The 19,993-nt window shown below is 47.5% G+C and overlaps 1 protein-coding gene across 1 annotated transcript; it reads left to right on the plus strand.

The window, feature by feature from the left end:
• Nucleotides 1–7,975: 7,975 nt before the first annotated feature.
• LOC135824571 (mucin-5AC-like) lies at nucleotides 7,976–19,101 on the plus strand. The gene is made up of 9 exons (XM_065337303.1): nucleotides 7,976–8,494; nucleotides 9,898–9,975; nucleotides 11,850–11,999; nucleotides 13,306–13,410; nucleotides 14,369–14,481; nucleotides 14,987–15,183; nucleotides 16,054–16,214; nucleotides 16,784–17,236; nucleotides 17,935–19,101. Exons 1-9 carry the CDS (start codon nucleotides 8,248–8,250, stop codon nucleotides 18,438–18,440), a joined length of 2,010 nt encoding a protein of 669 aa, XP_065193375.1. The 5' UTR covers nucleotides 7,976–8,247; the 3' UTR covers nucleotides 18,441–19,101.
• Nucleotides 19,102–19,993: the final 892 nt, after the last annotated feature.

Below are 19,993 nucleotides of genomic sequence, written 5' to 3' on the forward strand. Positions count from 1 at the left end.
GAGTGCCAGTATTATCGCTCGACTTATAGAGGTGTGGTTTGAGAGGACACGTCAGTTTTTTTGACAGATCCTATTATATAGGATTTAAGTGTTCAGCATTATCCAGTGTTGTGATGGATGCAGATGATGATAGAACTGGCAAGGAAAGTAATAATACTATAGAATGCTCAGTGAGCTGAATAAGTACACAGATACCATTAATAGATGTCTTGTGATTGATTGAGGACCACTGCCATAGGTTGGGCATATTTAGTGCTTTTAACCGTGCTATAGCGAAAGTTTCACCCGGAAAATTGGCCGATTGGCTTGAAATTTGGATTATTCCTAGGGAAGTGTATGGAAAACAGTTCCAAACACCTCATGAGACCCATTTCATCCATTTGAATAGGGTGTTCAGCGAAAGCCTTTAGCCAGAAACCAAATCCTATATAATAGGATTTGCTGGTGACCGTTTAAGAGATAGAGTAGTAGAGTTACACACTAACTTATTGCCAGTGTTTGAACAGCAAGAGCTGAGAGAAAATCATACCAAGGAAAACATCAGGTCACCTACAGGTGTCCTACTACAACACACTGTTACATATGAATGTAGCATGTTGAAGTACTATACGCAGGAGCAGCAACAACATCACATCAGGATATTCTCTGCACAGAAACACCGTCAATTTTGGCAGCTAGCCTACAAGACAGCAGCAGTGGACACTAGATTGAACCCTAAGGCCTAACATGAAACAGTGCAGAAGATCATCCCCCCCCCCCCTTCCATGTAACTGTGATAGCCTAGAACAGTGTTGCAAACGGACAAAGGGCCAGTGTTACTGAACACAAATTTATTATACTATCGCAAGTTAATAAGGCCCAGGGGAGCTGGTCTAAAGCATAATGCCATTACTGCACAAGTCATGTACATGTATGTGGTCAACCATGTATTGCAAGCTGGCACAGAATAACCACACCTCAAGCTGGCATGTCACTGTGTGCATGTGGAAATCTGCCTATCTCACTGCAGTTATGTGTGCACAGTGTTCACTAAGTTGAAAGTCTTGCTTTGTCTGCTCATGCTCTACCTATGACATAGGGATATGTGGGTAGGGCATGGAGACATAACAATATTATGACTTTGGTCCCACACACAATACTGTGTGGGACTCCTACTACTAGGTGTGGGGGCCCCAGAGATTCCATGCTACTTGCACTACAGTAGTACAGGGTGTCAGCAGAACAGAACAGAACAGCCATTCTGACATACACTTCCAGCAAAGACAGTACTGTAGAACCGTAAAAACCCTAGCGAATTAATTTAGCGATCGACTCATTATCGCTAAAGTTTCAAGTCGCTAATCCGTTTGAGACATTGGTACGTAGCACCGGTGATCCTGAGTAAAATCGCTGCAAATCGCTAAAATAAAACGTCGCCAACTGGTTGACAATGGGAAAACGCTAAAATTAATAGTCGCTAAAATTACCCGTTCCACAGTAATGGTTAGTACATCACAGACTTTACAAAAGCAGCACTTTCTAGAGAATACATTAGCAACACAATACTGCATTTCTACAGCAGAGTACATGGACGCTACACTGGTGGTATAGCTATGACATCATGTGCAATAGAATCAGTTAATTTTACTGATTGTCAATTTTTCGTCATTGTTCATTATCGTTTTACTACATCATGTACTGATGTAGAAACTAAGCAGCACTCCAGCAGTGATGTTTCATTGTTGGAGTACCCAAGCCAAGGCAAGACTGCCAAGAGGAAGCACTAAGTGAGTTAGTTCAGAACACCGATACATTTACAAAAGCTTCGTACGACCCGACGCAATTGGCACTGGTATTATTTTTATAATCTTGTGAGCGCCATCGTACAGGTTAAGCCCTCAGTTATGACTTATGGCACGCAAACGCACATTCTTCTCGTCACCCACTAGAATGCAAGTAAGCGTGGAAGGATCACGATCTGAAGAAATTGATTCGACAATCCTATTTTTACTTTTACCCAGGCTGTGCGCAGACACCGACCGCTCTCCCACAGAATGTCCGTAAAGAAAAACAATGGCAGATGGGACGGACGATTTCACGACCACAATGGCGAGTGATCGGTTATGTAACACCCACAAAATTAATGGACATACGCGGCCAGACCTAGTAGTAGTAGTAGTAGATCTACCTGCAAAGGGTCCGTCACAAGTACAAGCCGACAGGAACGCGTTTCCTTACAGCTCCCTACGCGTAGTAGTGACAGCTACAGTATGCAACACCCACTGGAACAGAACGAGTCTACCAAAGACCAAACCGAACACATCGGCACACCAGAACACTGTGATTGATTTTCATAACACAGGTGCCAATAAATAAAATGACTGTATTTTATTCAATATTGGAACAGACAGCGCGCACCGTATGTATGTAGCTAGATGATACGTAGATCTACTTCCACGGACAAACGGAACGGAGCATGTAGCGAGTTTAGTTACGTTCCCGCTCATCAGATCTACAAACAGACGAAATGCGTCAAGACCAGGAGCAAACCCATGCTTCTACTTACCACTGCAATCAATTCGAATGGGTACTTGTAGACCCGAACTGGCGATACGAATTGCTTGACCATGGCGGCTGTTCCCTTTGTCGTTACCTCAGAGCGGTGATGCTAGGTGTGGGCTAGTTGAACTTCGCAGCTCGAGCCAACGAGCGCCTGTAGTGAACTCCCAACTCTATTTGATTGCACGACGGGTGCCAATGATATCGACTTGCGTCCACAGCTCTCCTCGAAGTCTCCACCAGCGACACGCGGACTTCCAACAGGAATCTCCGCGCACGCCACAACAAAATAAATCCTGCTATCTGAGTGCCCTGTGCACCCAGGGTCTACAATGAATCTGCATTGCCCATGCCCGCGCGAGGCAGTTGAGTTACTACACTGTACCTGTATCTACAAACCTAACGCCAACAGTGACCGAAGCCGAAGGCGAAGTGGAGCTTGGTCGAATGGCTGGAGCCGCAGACGATGCTGACAGTACAGTTAGTCGTTCGTACTATTACTATAATAATTATTAGTATTACATTTACAGGGCCTACGCGTATACGACGATTCACACATGAAAAGACTGACCTCCAAACGCGGACATGTCGACAACACACTTGGGTCTGACACGAGCCACGATTTTGAGGCTGCTTTGTTCGATGCTATGACTCGGGGCCGGCTGGTTTGCTCGCGAAGTCGAAGCCGCGCCGAGGACTCGTTGACTGCTGTGACGTGAGGTCTACCGATATGCGATACGACTACGACTACGAGTCATACGTCATACGACTCCTGGCTGTAGTCAAATGTAGTCTGTCCCCGGGGAAAATTGCGGAAAAAATCGCAAAAAACGCGGGGAAAAACGCGGCATAATATGGCATAATTTGCGGTGAATTTGCGGTAAATATGCGGTGAATAATATTGATGTGCGGCAATTTTCAGTGAGTATGTAGTGAAATCAATCAGTTACAAGTCTCTGGTGTAAGCACTCGTCATATTTGAGTAAAAAGCCGCCACGATGAGACGTTGCTGACCGAACAGTGCACTGTGTGTACGTGTAGTGCAACAAAAAAGTTCAAAAAACGCGGGAAAATCGCGGAAAACGCGGTCTTGTAAAAAATCGCAAAAAACGCGGAAAAAACGCGGCGCGGAATCGCAATTTTCCCGGGGACAGTGTAGTACTACAGTGCTGGCAACTGAAATCCGACCCCCTTGCCGGGGCGGCGCGAGGGCAAGGGGATCGGATTTCAGTTGCCAGCACTGTAGTAGTACTCCTAGCGCAGTAAATAATTATGTACAGTCATGTACATGTACTAGTACTACTAGTAGTAGCATGTTTAGTGACGTTTGACTTTGATTCATAATAATAATTATTATTATGAGTCTGACTCATATCTGAGTCTGTTGAGTGGCATGCCGTGTTACAGTGTGTACGTTTATGTCCACACTTGACCACAGCTGTACGTAGTGTACAGGCAACCATGGACAACAGACTGAGCATGAGGCCCAGTGAGTATAAGTTAGACTAATATGAGCACGGCAGCAGGGGACAAAAAAATGTCACAAGCACGGCAACCGGGAAGAAAGGAGTGTGTGTGTGTGTGTGTGTGTGTGTGTGTGTGTGTGTGTGTGTGTGTGTGTGTGTGTGTGTGTGTGTGTGTGTGTGTGTGTGTGTGTGTGTGTGAGAGAGAGAGAGAGAGAGAGAGAGAGAGAGAGAGAGAGAGAGTGAGTGAGAGAGATTCCAAACTCTTCGAAACTAATCCACCTTCCCATCGGATGAGTTTCGAGGAGCTTCGTTTTTCTGAAGAGGCCAATAAGGCCACCTCTTCAGAAAAACGAAACTCCTTGAAAAGTCAAAGAGTGACAATTCGAACGCGCCCTGAGTTAGGCATTGGCGGATAATGCTCGAAAAGGTGGCAGATTCTGCTCAAAAAGCAGTGAAATTGGCAGAACCATAGAAACCTTGTGGCGGGCATTTCCTCGAATTCTGCTCCTTTTCTTTATCCACATACCAAACATGCATGAGACTTACCAGAAAAAGTACCGAATTCTGCCAATTTTTCTGCCGGCATTATCCGCATATGCCTAATTGTGACGATGTTAGGGCCGCCTATCGAATCTGCTACTGGCTCCCTCCAGCTTTGCGGTGGACAAGACTGTGGAATCGAAGCCGCATTACACGCCGGTAAGTTTCATGCATGTTTGGTATGTGGATAAAGAAATGGAGCAGAACTCGAGGAATTGCCCGCCATAAGGTTTGTATGGTTCTGCCAATTTCACTGCTTTTCGAGCAGAATCTGTCACCTTTTCGAACATTATCTGCCAATGCCTAGGACTCATAATGCCTTCATCGACAATCCGACGGACAACCCCTCCCTTGTTGTACGTAGACACCAAGCATACGCCAGTCGGGGAGTACAGTGAAAACCCGCAGTGTGTTCACTACTCCCTGACTGGTCCATACTCACTGACTGGTCCATACTCACTGACTGGTCCATACTCCCTCACTGGTCCATACTCCCTGACTGGTCCATACTCCCTGACTGGTCCATACTCCCTGACTGGTCCATACTCCCTGACTGGTCCATACTCCCTGACTGGTCCATACTCCCTGACTGGTCCATACTCCCTGACTGGTCCATACTCCCTGACTGGTCCATACTCCCTGACTGGTCCATACTCCCTCACTGGTCCATACTCCCTCACTGGTCCATACTCCCTCACTGGTCCATACTCCCTCACTGGTCCATACTCCCTGACTGGTCCATACTCCCTCACTGGTCCATACTCCCTCACTGGTCCATACTCCCTCACTGGTCCATGCTCCCTCACTGGTCCATACTCCCTCACTGGTCCATACTCCCTCACTGGTCCATACTCCCTCACTGGTCCATGCTCCCTCACTGGTCCATACTCCCTCACTGGTCCATACTCCCTCACTGGTCCATACTCCCTCACTGGTCCTTACTCCCTCACTGGTCCATACTCCCTCACTGGTCCATACTCCCTCACTGGTCCATACTCCCTCACTGGTCCATACTCCCTCACTGGTCCATACTCCCTCACTGGTCCATACTCCCTCACTGGTCCATACTCCCTCACTGGTCCATACTCCCTGACTACGCCTACTGCTCTACTGCTCTAGACTTTGCCCCTGTAAGGCTGTAGATAGAGTATAGTCATGGTAGTAGTAGTCCTGTCTGTCACTACATGTACAAATCTTACCTACAGAGACACTGCCGTTTACAGCATTACATTGGGTACCTACACTACAGATCGTACAAATCGTAACCAGTAGGGCGTTGGGACTGGATCTTGAACGATAATGCACTTCGCATTCTTTCGGTTAATATCGACCTACTTAGGGATGGTCTGGAATTTTAGCCGGCTTTCCAAGTTGCGCTATTGTAAAATTTAATAATGATCTGCTTTGATAGTAGTGACTGCTAATAATTGCCTGGGTTTGACTTTGGATTTTTCTTCAATCATCTTTCCGATCACATAATCATAGATTTTCAATAAAGTTCTTTGATACTTCGCATTCTTTGCTTCCTTTTTACAAGTTTTGTCGCATCCTGTGGATATTTTCATGTGCATGTGCACATGGTGCATGCTCATCGAACTCATGTCCAGACAAACAGTCGACCTGCATTCTTATTCGCCACTAGAAGTGCAAGAAACGGAGATATTTTGTCAGTTTGAAGTTTGTAGATCTACAGCATTGTGGGAAGCCACAAGGCATGTCTACACTTGACATGGTGTCCCATGTTGATGAACGTCACAGACTGTCAGTCCTAGGACTCCTAATCCTATAATTATTATTGGCCTAGACCACCTGCATCATCTACTACTACTAGTACGTATATCGGCGTGGTCTGCGATTCGTACAATCCAAGTATCAGATTGTATTGAAAATCTCACCGGGAAATGGGAAGAAGGGGATCCCCTTCTTCCCATTTCCCGGTGAGATTTTCAATACAATCTGATACTTGGATTGTACGAATCGCAGACCACGCCGATATACGTACTAGTAGTAGTAGATGATGCAGGTGGTCTAGGCCAATAATAATTATAGGATTAGGAGTCCTAGGACTGACAGTCTGTGACGTTCATCAACATGGGACACCATGTCAAGTGTAGACATGCCTTGTGGCTAGTAGTAGTAGTAGTAGATTTTATTATTTTACTAGGGGAGTCCCAACAGGCGTTGCCTTTTTACTGGGAACCCTAGGTGAATTTTTACCATGTTTACATACAGAGTAAGAGACGGGGCCTGACGGCAGTCAGTGGGAAGAGCATTCCATCTGTCTGCCGCCAGGAAAGAAATAGAACGCATGCCATATTGCGTAGAAACAGGCGGAAGAACTAATGCGCGCTGTGCCTGGCCGCGCGTGCGAGCCTGGTGTCCAGGCACAGCAGCCCTAAGCTGGAACAAGGATTGGAGAAGGGGACTAGCAAGATGTGGGGTCAAGCAGCGGTACACGAAAACATAGAGTTTAAGATTTGTGCGCTGTTCAAAAGAATAGAGATGATATTTGCGGAGAACAATTTCAGTAGACATCATACGGTCAAACCCAAAAACTTTCTTCATTGCTATGTGACTGACCGTCACGATTTTATTGAACAGGGTGGCGCTGAGACAGTGCAGATAAGCGTTACTGGCATAGTCGAGAGTCGATTGCACAATGGATAAATAGAACGTCCTCTTCGCTTCAGGTGTTAGGTTTTTTCGGCCATGTCTGAAGGCGGCAATCTTGCCGAACACCGCACCGCAGACCTTCTCGACTTGCGGCTGGAAGGTGAGATGCTCGTCGATGAGTAGTCCGAGATACTTCACGGTGGCTGCAGGGGTGAGGGGCTTGCCTTTACAAACTAGGGGGATTGGTAGATGCGGCACAGGTTGGCGTGGGCGCCGAAGGACCAGGAACTGCGTCTTGTCAGGGTTCATGAGAAGTCCTTTGTCATCAAGGTAGAGCTCCAGAGCGCTAAGGTCATCCTGAAGCTTTCGCAGCATGACAGAGAGGTCCGTTCCAATGACGAAAAAGGCGATGTCATCGGCATAGAGCTGAGAAATACTGTTCCGAACAATCTGTGGAACCTTGCGGATGTAGACGCAAAAGAGGAGGGGGCCAAGGACGGACCCTTGCGGAACTCCCCTGGTGCAGGGCACAGTCCCACCACGCTCCCCATTGACCACGACTTGTTGACTTCTGGAGGACAGATAGTCCGCGAACCACTTCAGCACCGAGCCGCCTAGCCCTACGTCAGCCAGCTCGTTGACCAGTTGTTGATGCTGTACACGGTCGAAAGCCTTGCTCATATCTGCGAACAGTATCGCGCATCGCTGGCCATTGTCCAGTGCTCTTGTCCACCTGTCTATGGAAACAGCGGCTTCCCACAATGCTGTAGATCTACAAACTTCAAACTGACAAAATATCTCCGTTTCTTGCACTTCTAGTGGCGAATAAGAATGCAGGTCGACTGTTTGTCTGGACATGAGTTGTTTCTGGAATGGAAAAAGTTCATCGATGGCCAGAGTCAAAACTAATGTTGCCTCTTTCATAGTAGTCTAGGGGGATGCTCGAATCCAGAACTATATCCTGGAGTTCGTCCCGCAAAGGGCATGATTCCTGCTGTCCATTCTGAACTAATCCTCCCCATCGTTTTCGTAGTACAAAACAATCATTGCCATTGTCATTGGGCCTCGACAGCAGCAGAAACTGAGAAACATGAGCCCCAGCCTCACTTCTAGGTCTGGCTCGGTGGTTGGTAAGTCGCGGTTGCTCGCGATCACGCTGATATCGCTGATAGCTGTTCTGGGCGCGGTACTGCCGCCGGCTTGTCGAGGGCAGCAGTTCGCAGCCATCCCATGCACCTCCTTCGCGATCAACGGCACTTGCGTTTGTGCCAGCGGCTACGAGGCGCTCAACTCGACCGGTACATGGCAATGTGAAAACATTGATGAATGCCTTCAAGGTAAGTGAAGTCATTCAGACAAGACCATCGATTCATCATAGTCGGAGTTTTGTAAATTGTCCCCGAACCTGTATGATTCTACTTCATTTATCCAGATTACACAGACAGTCAGTTGTACAATGCGTCTCTCAGGCATAGCTGGGTAAACCAAATAGCGGAAGGAGACCGTCCATAATCAGTGTCACCATTAATTTTATTGCAACCATACAAAGCGGTTTAGACTTTCAGAGACCGTCACTTCTTTCCCCACCCCACCCACACCCCCCCCCCCCTCCCCTCCTCCAATAATATGCACGTCTCTAGATCTACCCTGTGAAGTCACTACGAATACGATACCCGTGCATTGCGATGTGAGTATAAATCGCTGTACCTCTCCCCTCCCCCCCCCCCCCCCACCCACACACTCCCTCTCTCTCTTACTCTGTGTTTGTATGGTCGTGATAAATGGCAACAGTAATAGACGGCCCCTCAGTCCGGATAATGCTTATGTATGGCGATTTACAAGCACCTGCGAACACGGCTGGGTTGGGCGTTACCCGGACTCAATCAAAACTGTGCAGCCTGACCTTGACTGACTGACTGACTGACTGACTGACTCTGTGATCGTGTATTTCAAAACAGCCTATTCCGCTGTGTACAGCGTGACCACATTGATTGCACAATTTTTGTACCTAAATTTGAAATAATTTTAGGACAAGTTGCTCCCACCTTTTGAGTTCACTCAGCCCAACATGGAGCACTGTTGGGTCCGTTTGCGCAATGCATGCCCAGGCACGTGCCCCGTTTGGGTTCCTGGGTGCCCGGACCCCCCCTTTTTCGCTCAAAATGCAGGATTTTTTGAAATTTTCCCCAGGGGAGGTCCCCGGAACCCCCCCCCCCTTGAAGGCCACCGGCGCACGCGCCTGCATGCCACTGTGTAAGGCAAAATGGATCAAGAGGATGAGATTTTCAGCCTGATATATTGGTGGTGGTTCTTATATATAGTACATGCCCCTCATTTCCAACACACACCTCAGACCTCACACCTACCCATCGCGGAAGCGATGATAGCAAACCGCTATGTTAGACATAGCAACTTGTACTGGGATTACACCATTCAACATACACACACACACACACACACACACACACACACACACACACACACACACACACACACACACACACACACACACACACACACAGGCACACACACACAGGCACACACAGGCACACACACACACACACACACACACACACACACACACACACACACACACACACACACACACACACACACACACACACATGCCCGGCTTTTCTTTATGTGTACATGTACATGTAGGTGTGCTGTTGATGCTGTTGATGCCGGTGTGCCGGTGTGTATTTATGCTGTTCATATGTGCCTATCATACACCTTGCAGATACTCACACTTGCAACCTCACAGTCACTGTATGCCAGGATACAGCAGGCGGCTTTGCTTGTCGCCAATGTGCTCCCGGTAAGATGATAGACCCAGATATCCTGGCACCTCTCAATGGGGCGGACAGCGGACTGCCGTTATACCCGAAGTCTCATTATACGTATACATGTAGATGGGACTTTGCTCTGGGCATGGAAATTCTGTCGTTATTAGCGAGTTGTCGTTATATCCGCAGTCGTTATTAGCCAAGTTAACTGTATGTGACATGAAGGTAATGTTTGTGATGCTCGCTGTCCACATCTACTTTTCTTCTTTTTCTTTTTTCTTTTCTTTTCTTTTTCACTTACTGTAAATATACAAAATTTCAGCGCTGCAAAATTTCGGCACTCCTCGATTTTGACATTTCGGCGGCGATTTATTTTCGGCGTGGGGTAGAGGGCATGGTATAGTGCGACAGATACTGTGAAAAATTTCATCGGCGTTTTAATTTAGGCGTTTTGGGTCGGTGCCGAATATAGCCGAAATTAAATAGCTGCCGAAAATTTGTATATTTACAGTATCCCGTTATCGGCCCTCTTAAGAGCTGTGCATATCACTGTTGAGGCATCCTGTGGTAAACGAGAGAGCTTGGAAGGTCAGGGCCCTACGCTATGCTTTTTTGCCTTGATGACCTAGACAAAAAAAAGCATAGGGATGTTATAAATTCTTCAAAAAAATCCTTTTTTTTAAGACATAACCTGGGATTCGAACCCGCACTATCGTTCGCCCTGCATGCATCCCCCGATACACTTCGCATACATACTAATTCTTCCAAGTTGTTTCACATTGTGATCTTGCATTTGAAAGCCCTATTTGAATATGCATTGTGGCCAGCCGTCTTTGATGGCACGGTACGGTAGGGGATAGGTACGGGACAGGTACGATCGAGGGTAATGCGACACCGTCTCCCGTACCGTACCGTACCATCAAACACAGCTGGCCACCAACAGCTGCCCGCAATATTCAAATAGGGCTTTCAAACGCAAGATAATAACGTGAAGCAACTTGGAAGAATGGGTATGAATGCGAAGTGTATGGAGGAATGCATGTAGGGCGATAGTGCGGGTTCGAATCCCAGGATATGCCTGGAAAAAAAATAGGAGAATTGAAAAATTTATAACATCCTATGCCTTTTTGCCGTCAGATACGGCTAGCGCCAGGCGTGACACAAACAAACAAACAAACACACAAACAAATACCAAATTAAAGCTGTGTGGACCCTGGCTAGCGCCAGACGTTACTGAAGTAACGTCTTCTGCATAGCTACGGGAATAAAATAAATACTACTAAGTAAAGTAGTGCCTGGTGCTGAAGAACGAACAGGTTAGACGTCCGCCAAGCAGAACATACCAATGTATACCTACCTGGTGACTCAACTGTGCAATGACTTTTCTTACACGAAAATAAGACCGGCCTAGGCTACGAGGCTGATTCATCCAGTTTTTCAGCACCCGGCAATACTGTCATTAAGGCGTGCGAGTGTACAATGTGAGAGCTGTCAATGCGCTAACACCGTTGGAGGTGGTGTGGCAGGAGGGGGGGGGGGGGCGGATGTGTCCCCGTGCAAAATTTGAAATTAGGGTGCAAATCCCTGCATTCTGGGCATTTTTGGCCGTGGTCAGGCAAAAAAAATGGTCCGGCCAAAGCCGGACCGGCCGGACCGGCTGCTACGCCCCTGTCTCGTTAGCCGACCTGCATTTGTACGTACTAATGGTGTTCCCCTTTGATTGTGTGTGTATGTGTGTGTGTGTGTGTGTGTGTGTGTGTGTGTGTGTGTGTGTGTGTGTGTGTGTGTGTGTGTTATTGTGTGTGTGTGTGTGTGTGTGTGTGTGTGTGTGTGTGTGTGTGTGTGTGTGTGTGTGTGTGTGTGTGTGTGTGTGTGTGTGTGTGTGTGTGTGTGTTGTCTATACTAGGCTTCTATCCATCCAGTGGTCAATGCGTTCACATAACACAGTGTACAGGGCAAGTGTGCAACAGTACAGGGTACCAGTGTGTTGAAGGTCAGCTTACTCCACTATGCGTATGTGATGAGGCTACTACCAAGACACGTGGACACTGTGCAGGTTAGTTATACCGTAAAGTACCGCCAGAGCGCCCCACCATCTCATCCTTTCGTGGTCGCATTGTGGAGGTGGTCTGCTGTCTGTAAGTCATACGACATGAACCTTGTACACATATTGCACGTTCTGCAGACAATCAGTACCTTCAAGCGGACACAAGCTCCACAGAAAACCTGCTAAGTGTGACCTTAGTACACTAAGATTATCACGCCGTACAAACTTCGTTGCACACTGCCGTGCGATTTTCCTTTCCCTGGCTGTAAAATCAAGGTGGGGCGCTCTCGCGAGACGGGCCGCTCTGGCAGTGCTTTATGGTAGTGATACTGGGATTGTGCCAGCGGCAGCTACTAATGACGTGATGACGTGATGTTGCTGATCATGTTCATGTTGTTACAGCTTGTACTGGTGCTCTTGTTCTTGCTGATACAACTGTTGCAGCCCATTCTGCTGACGGTTTCTGCTTCCGCTGCTGCTGCTGTTGGTGTTGCGACTGTTGCTGCTGCTGATGCTTCTGCCACTGATGCTGCTGCTGCTGGTGGTGGTGGTGCTGCTGCTGGTGTCTCTGCTAATGCCTTGGCAGTGGTAGCGGTGGTGCATGGTATGCCGGTGGCTACCTGAGATGCTAGTACACTTAAATCTTGCGTGCGCTAACTCTGAAAAACCGTGCACCGAACGTAGTTACTTGATCTCTTGAGCAATGTTTGCATGCACGCCTCTCGCACACATGCATACGAAGGACTAACCAATAATTTTCCCGGCCCTTGGTATCGAAATGTTATACTTGGACCAGCTATAGTAATGCGTCTGAAAAATTGAAAACCTCATCCACACGGGCATTGCTTGTGTTTGTGACAGTGCCACACCAACTAAAGTGATACGCAGAATTCTGAGCTGTGATGTTGAACAGTCTCTGCTGGGATGATGATGATGGCTACACCACAGCTAAGCTTTCAGAGCATCGCTGGCCTATAGTGAACGTCCCTCCCTTGTTTGAGTCCTGGTACTGATGGTCAATTTTCTTCTTTTAAAGACTTTACCATTCCCAATCCCTGGAACTAATGACTAGCATCAGGGGCGTCGGAGGATATTCGATATTTGGTTTGGCTATAAAGAGGTGGGGGTCCGGGGTGCCTCCCACGTGGAACAAATTGGAAAATTGGGTCCAAAGAGCCTTATTGGTTTGCTTTAAAGCCCTCTACATGAAATTGTTGATGCGTGTTTGGCCACACCTGACGCACTGGTCCCAATGCCCCTGCTAATATCCATAATAGTTAATATGTATTATCTGTTTGCGTGTCCCACCGCACAGTGTCATCGAATGGTTGCGCTCAGCTGATCGGAACATCTAGCGAGAGCAGGATAAGGCTTGCAACCAAGGACCTGCAGAGTGTGTTAGCAGCTAAGTCTGTCACATGTACGTGAGTTCATGTCAGCATTAATTTTGTGGAAATTCATGGCAAAATGCTGCCCTTGAATTCAAGATTCATTGCTTTTCAACATGTATTGGCAATTCAGAGGAGAATAGTCACCTTGCGGATGTACCAATCCCTAATGCAGCAATCTTCTGTGTGTGCGTGTGTGTGTGTGTGTGTGTGTGTGTGTGTGTGTGTGTGTGTGTGTGTGTGTGTGTGTGTGTGTGTGTGCCAGCTAGTTCGGTTGGTGGGTACACTTATGCCTGATTGTGTTGGGTCTGTTGCCAACGGGCTCGGCTACTTGAAGGTGTAATGTTGTATCTGCCACCTTTGTTGGTTCCAGGGTTCATATACTTTCTGTTTGAAGTATACATACCTGTTAACCATGGACTGCTTCTGGCTAGATTAACTCTTGTGTAATCAATGGTGCTAGTGAAGCTTATATCAGATCCACTCTGATTTAGCCACCCACACTAGTAGCAAGTATTACCTTCACTGGGGGCAGGGGTAACTGCAGTTGGATCCCAGGACGGATACCCTGATGCCGTCAGTCCTTTTTCTGCACCTTGTCCTCACCCACTTACTGAGGTGTGGTGAGCCCATAAGTGGGATCATTTTCAAGTCCACCCAGAGTTTTGGGGATTTCAGGGGGTGTCGGCCGTTGTGCGGTTCAATAGCCAATTGAGTCATCTTTCCAAGATTCCTTTTGAGTCTCTCTCCCCTCTCCCGGGGAGACCCACGTGACCAGTTTTGGCAGTGAGCAACAAGTACAAGTACAAGTGTGTGCACGCATGTGTGTGTGTGTGTGTGTGTGTGTGTGTGTGTGTGTGTGTGTGTGTGTGTGTGTGTGCATGCACGCATGTGTGTGTGTGTGTATGCAAGAGTGTGTGTGTGCGTGTGTGCACGCATGTGCGTGTGTGTGTGTGTGTGTGCACGCGATGTCGTTGTCATGGTTTGCAGATAATGCACATCTGACATACCTGCTCTTTCCCAGCCTGAATGTGACATGTAACGGTAGTGTGCTGACTGGTCTGTACTTAAGAACTGCCAGCGCTTCCGTACTGCAGATCACAGTAAGTGAAAACCTATACTCTCCCTCTACACACGTATACATATTCACACACACACACACACACACACACACACACACACATGCGTGCACACACACACACACACACACACACACACACACACACACACACACGCACACACACGCACACAATATCTGGTCTTACACTATGGGGAACTCCGATGGCTTGCCAGGCCACCGCAGGACTGTTGAAAGGACATGTGGAAATCTGGATGCCAAACATGCAACGCTGTCGTGTGTCTATGTCACACACATTCTTCACGCAACTGCTCTACATTTCTAACAAAGCAGAATCTCCCTATCCAATGCATTCATTCCGTACATAGTGCTCATACAATTCTGGTTGGATGGCCTGTTTTTATCACTGCTTTTCCACATTTCGTGGTGAGATTGAGAGATATAGATGAGATGGTTTACCCGTGTGTGTGTGTGTGTGTGTGTGTGTGCGTGCGTGTGCGTGCGCGTGCGTGCGTATGTTTCTGCCTCAGATCTGGCGTCAGGTGTCTGGTCTTTTACACTACCGCCTGGCTGGGTCGAGTGTGGTGCAGACAAACTCCTCGCTCTACACGCAGTTCATTGAACTGAATGAGACGGCCGGTGTTAGTGGTATACATGCATTTACTAACACGAGACTCTACGTCGAGGAAGGTGACTTCATAGGATTGCAGGTGGCAAGCGGGCTGGGGTGAGTCTCGAACTGTCTTTTGCCGTACTCGGACACGGATGATTGATTTCTAGGCTGTAAGTCTACACATTCTCGGCCCATTCAAATTTCAGTCTGTACTGCTGCCTCCTGTATACACTGTCACACTAACCTTGCAAAACAAAAATTTGGCTACTGCCAATGTAATACGTAGCCGAGTGGAGGAGGCAAGAAAGAGAAGGCAACAAAGGAACTTACTCCGGTGCACACCTGGAGAACAACTCTTCTTCTCAGTTCTAGTTCTAGTTCTAGTTACAGTTGTAGTAGCCAAAGTAGAACAAATTTTCAGCCGAACATGACCAGGCCGAAAATAGCCGAAAATAGGTATGCGCCGAATATTTGTTGACTTACAGCATAGAGAACTCTATATGTAGCCATGAATAAAATGAAACCCGCGCTCGTGCCACACAACAAAGTAGCAATGTTTTGTTCAAGAACGTTGTCTTCTCACGTTCATCAATGGAATCTCGTAACTGACAGAAAATGGATGACCAAAACTAGGATATGTTCACTTTTCTATATTTGTCCGTGCATTGAGTCATACAATGTGCAATCCTGTATTCGGATAACCCCAATCTTCTAGAGAGAGATCGAATTTCTACATCGTTCTCTCGGTCCTTTATGTTATGACTGACCTCTTGAAAATGAGCAATTGCCCACACATGCAACTTCACCTCTGCTTCCCGGTTTATATAGCATCAATTGTCTCTCGTGTGCTCTGTATGGCAGGCGTGAGTCAGTAACGTGTCGAGTCATGTCGGCGGAAAAGCGCGAGCTCCGGTGTGGGGAGCGAACACCTTTCTAACCAATTGTTTCCTTTTGTTATTGATTACTTTAACGTATCCTTGCCAGATTATCAGCTGGACTGGGGTGTGGAACGTCAGAAATCGGTGTGCATGCTGAGAGGACTGGTGGAGGGACTCAGGACGTTGACATGCTTTATCCCACTGTCTCCCTGGCTGGCAAGACAGCTACAACTGTGTGTGTAGACACGCTGTATGCCATTCTGTCGCGTAAGTCTCCAGTACTGTGCAGTACTGTGCAGTGTCTCTACATGTATCCTGACTACATACTTTAGGGTCTTGGTCGCTACAACACCTCAGACTACACACCTCAGCCCCCCCCCCCCCCCCGAATCACCCATTTTATCCACCCAGGAATATTTTTCTTGAGTTTAGGGTCAGGAGGTCAGAAGCTACAGGGGTGGCGGGTATCTTGAGGTGGTATGGCCAGCCACTTGAAGTATTATTAATCTTTTCCTCTTGGGGGGGGGGGGGGGGAGGAGGGGGGTGTCTCCGCTGAACATCTCCAAAATTTAGAGCCCAAATGTGTACTGTTTTAACTCGGATACTGAGCCAGTAATAAATGTAAAAAAGGCTGCATAACTCTTTCCCAAGCGTGTATTGTTATTCGTTGACGGGATACGAAAGGAGAAGTGTGGTGCAGCTAATACCATAGTGACTGTTAAGTGTCCGACGCACCTGATCAAATACCGGTACATTTTTCACTGTATAGTTTGTGCTGCCGAATAGCGAAGTTCACAGCGCTAATGATTGTATTGTATCATCCAATTTCTCTGCAGCCAATACCACCAACATCTCCCCACCGCCTGTATCGTACCCTACCACAACACCAACTACTACACCAACTACCACACCGACAACTACACCAACTACCACACCAACCACAACGCCAACTACTACACCAACCACTACACCGACCACCACACCAACCACCACACCAACCACCACACCTACTAACATGCCAACAACGCAGCCACCAACCACACAGCCATCAACAACGCAGCCACCAACCACACAGCCATCAACAACGCAGCCACCGACAACGGAGGCACCAACCACATTGCCATTGACAACAGAGACGACGACTGCCAGACCAAGCTCTGCTGCTGCAGCGACTTCATTCTCCCCTGTGACGATGTCGTCCCAGACTGACCACGCTTTGCCAGGACAAACCAGCGCCAGGGGTATACAGGATGGTCAAGTCACTACACCGCAAGTTACCCAGACCTCAGGTGAGAATGTCCGGTTGTTGTTGCTTGTGTTGCTGCTGGTGTTGCTGCTGCTGCGGCTGGTGTTGCGGCAGTTGTCAGGGGTGCTGGTGTTGCTGCTACGGCTGGTGTTGCGGCTGGTGCCTTGGAGTTGCTGGAGATGTCAGTGGTGCTGGTGGCGGCGATGACGGCGGCAGCGCTGGTGGTTGCTATGACGGCGGCAGCGCTGGTGGTTGCTATGACGGTAGTGTTGGTGACCATGGTGCTTGCTGCGGCAGCGTTTGTGGTGTTCTTTATGTCGAAATCCAATCTTGCAGCGAAACCTTAACCACGTTTGTACATGTTCTCAGGTCTGTGCCTTTTGTCTTCCTTCTCTTTCTCACTTCCTAGCTCTTATTCTCTTGAGCCATTGCCAAGAAGTTAATAGAAGAAGAAATCAAAACAGGGCTCCATTGGCCAGGAAAGCCCCTTCAATTTGCAGTGTTGCAATACCAGGCTAAAGTAGTGGTCCAATACTCGCCCTTGTAAGATGTTGAATGATGCAATGTCAGCCCAAGTTGCTGTGCTAACATACGAGCGTAGCTTGTTCGGTATCCTCGCTTCCAAGATGGGCATGTCTGCGCAGGTGTGTATATAATATAATATTTGTGTGTGTATGTGTATGTGTGGGTGTGCACGTGACACCGTGTGTTTGCGCACGGTTACTTCTGCTGTACTCGTAGACGAGGAAAGCAGCTCGAGTCTGTTGACGGCGACAGTCCTGGGCGGAGTCATCGGAGCAGCAATCTGCCTGATAGTGCTGGGTACCATCATACTGCTCCTGTTCTGCAAGAGACGTTCCACCGCGTCGAAGAGCTTCACACCTAGCAGTAGCCGTGGTAGCAATGCCATGCATCATGCTGGAATGGAAATGCAGACGTCCTCGGCAGCCCTCGTCACAAGCAACCCATCCGCTCACCAGGCTGGCGGATACAGCGAGGTGCCGCGTTCGCAAAACGCAAGACCAGCATCAGCCGTCGTCATGGCAGCAGGGTCGGCCTCGGCGACAGCGGGGGAGGGCTCCGAGAGTGAGTACGACACGACGCTGACCACGGTGGATAAATACCAGAGCGTGGACGTGGACACGAAGGCACAGGTCTCCGAGTACACACAGCTGCGCAAACAACAGCACGGCCACTCGGCATCACGCAGCAATCATCGCAGTGACTACGACATGCCAATCAGTTGAGATAAGCGTAGGACACATTGCCAGATGATCGAGTATTGATTTAGAATTTATATGATTACCGATCTGATAGTAATGAGATACACGATCCTATTATACTGAGGTGCGTGTGTGTGTATTGTATTCATAATCAGATCCGCTATCGTTGCTATAAAGAGAAATCTGTGGGTGCACATCCAGGGCATTTGCAGATTTGCGTGCTTCTCTTGCGACGGGCGTATACATGGTACATGGTATTATGTGTGCACGAGCATGCAAACGTGCACAGGACAATCAGGCACCTCATTTCAATCTGTTCCGGACTTTTCATCGTTCTTTACTGCTGCGCCATATTTGGCCAAAACAAAATACACATACACTATATTTACTAACTTGAGAATGGTAGTAATTACGGAATTACGGAATTACAGAATTACAGATTATTATCACAGAATCCGAAGTCTCTGACACTTACAGCGTTCATTATTACTTTCCACTATTAGCCTTTATCACTCTCTTATTATTGACCCCCACAGAAACTTGTGATCTCTAAGCGGTCAAATATCAGCATATATTGACCGCTTATATTGACCACTTATTATTGACCACTTAGCCCGAGGACTTAGAACTTTTTCCTCAACTTAGAAAAAAATCAGAACTGAAAGAAGAAAAATCTGAAGCCAAATGCTGGGATTTGAACCCAAACTGTCAGATTCTCAGTCAAAGAACTTGGGGAACATACTACAAGAGACAACTGAAAACTTCGGTTTACACAGAAGTAATGTCCAATGTAAACGGCATATGTACATACTATTATACTATTACAATAGTATTCCTTTCTTCCTATAGCAAAGCAAAACCAGTTTTAGGTATACTATGTCGTGATAAATCTATTATTGCCCTCATAATCGGTCAATATATGAAATATAGACCTCGTAAAAGACCTCGGGGGACCTCGGTCTTTTACTCGTTCTATATTTCATATATTGACCTCTTTAATCGTGCAATAATAGATACTTATTACACTAGTGTCTCATTGATAATGTCATGTTTTATGTTAGAGCCGTGCAGTGTTTTCTCCCTCAAGACCTCCAGCTTTCCATTGTGGAATTATGTATTGTCTTTCAATGACATGCTCGTTTATAGTACTATCGGGTATTGTAGGACATTGTCTTATCACTGCGAACTTTAGGGCTTGTTTTACAAAGCAATTACAACTTTTCAATGACCTGGATCAACTTTTAACTTGTACATGTGCTTGAAAAACCGCTTGTACGGTACAGTAACCGCAACGGTTTCACAGCCGCCCAAGTCTAGTGGTCGGATACAGCTGCAACCGGGTTTCCAGCATAAACATTCAAACTCCACTGATCAGCAACTAAATAGGTCGCATATTGCCCGTATAAAACAAACCATGCGGGCTGGGTAAGGCATTATGGGGGGGGGGGGGGGCGGTAGTACATTGTGTACTGCACTTGCCTGCGAGATCGAAAGGTCGCGGGCTCGAGCACCGCGGTCGCACATCTGACTGCAAATCCCCACGACGCAGCTCACCAGATCAAGGTGTGGGTCCTCTT

This window comes from Sycon ciliatum, chromosome 9 (genome assembly GCF_964019385.1).
Source record: "Sycon ciliatum chromosome 9, ocSycCili1.1, whole genome shotgun sequence".
In the NCBI taxonomy this organism is placed as follows: domain Eukaryota; kingdom Metazoa; phylum Porifera; class Calcarea; order Leucosolenida; family Sycettidae; genus Sycon; species Sycon ciliatum.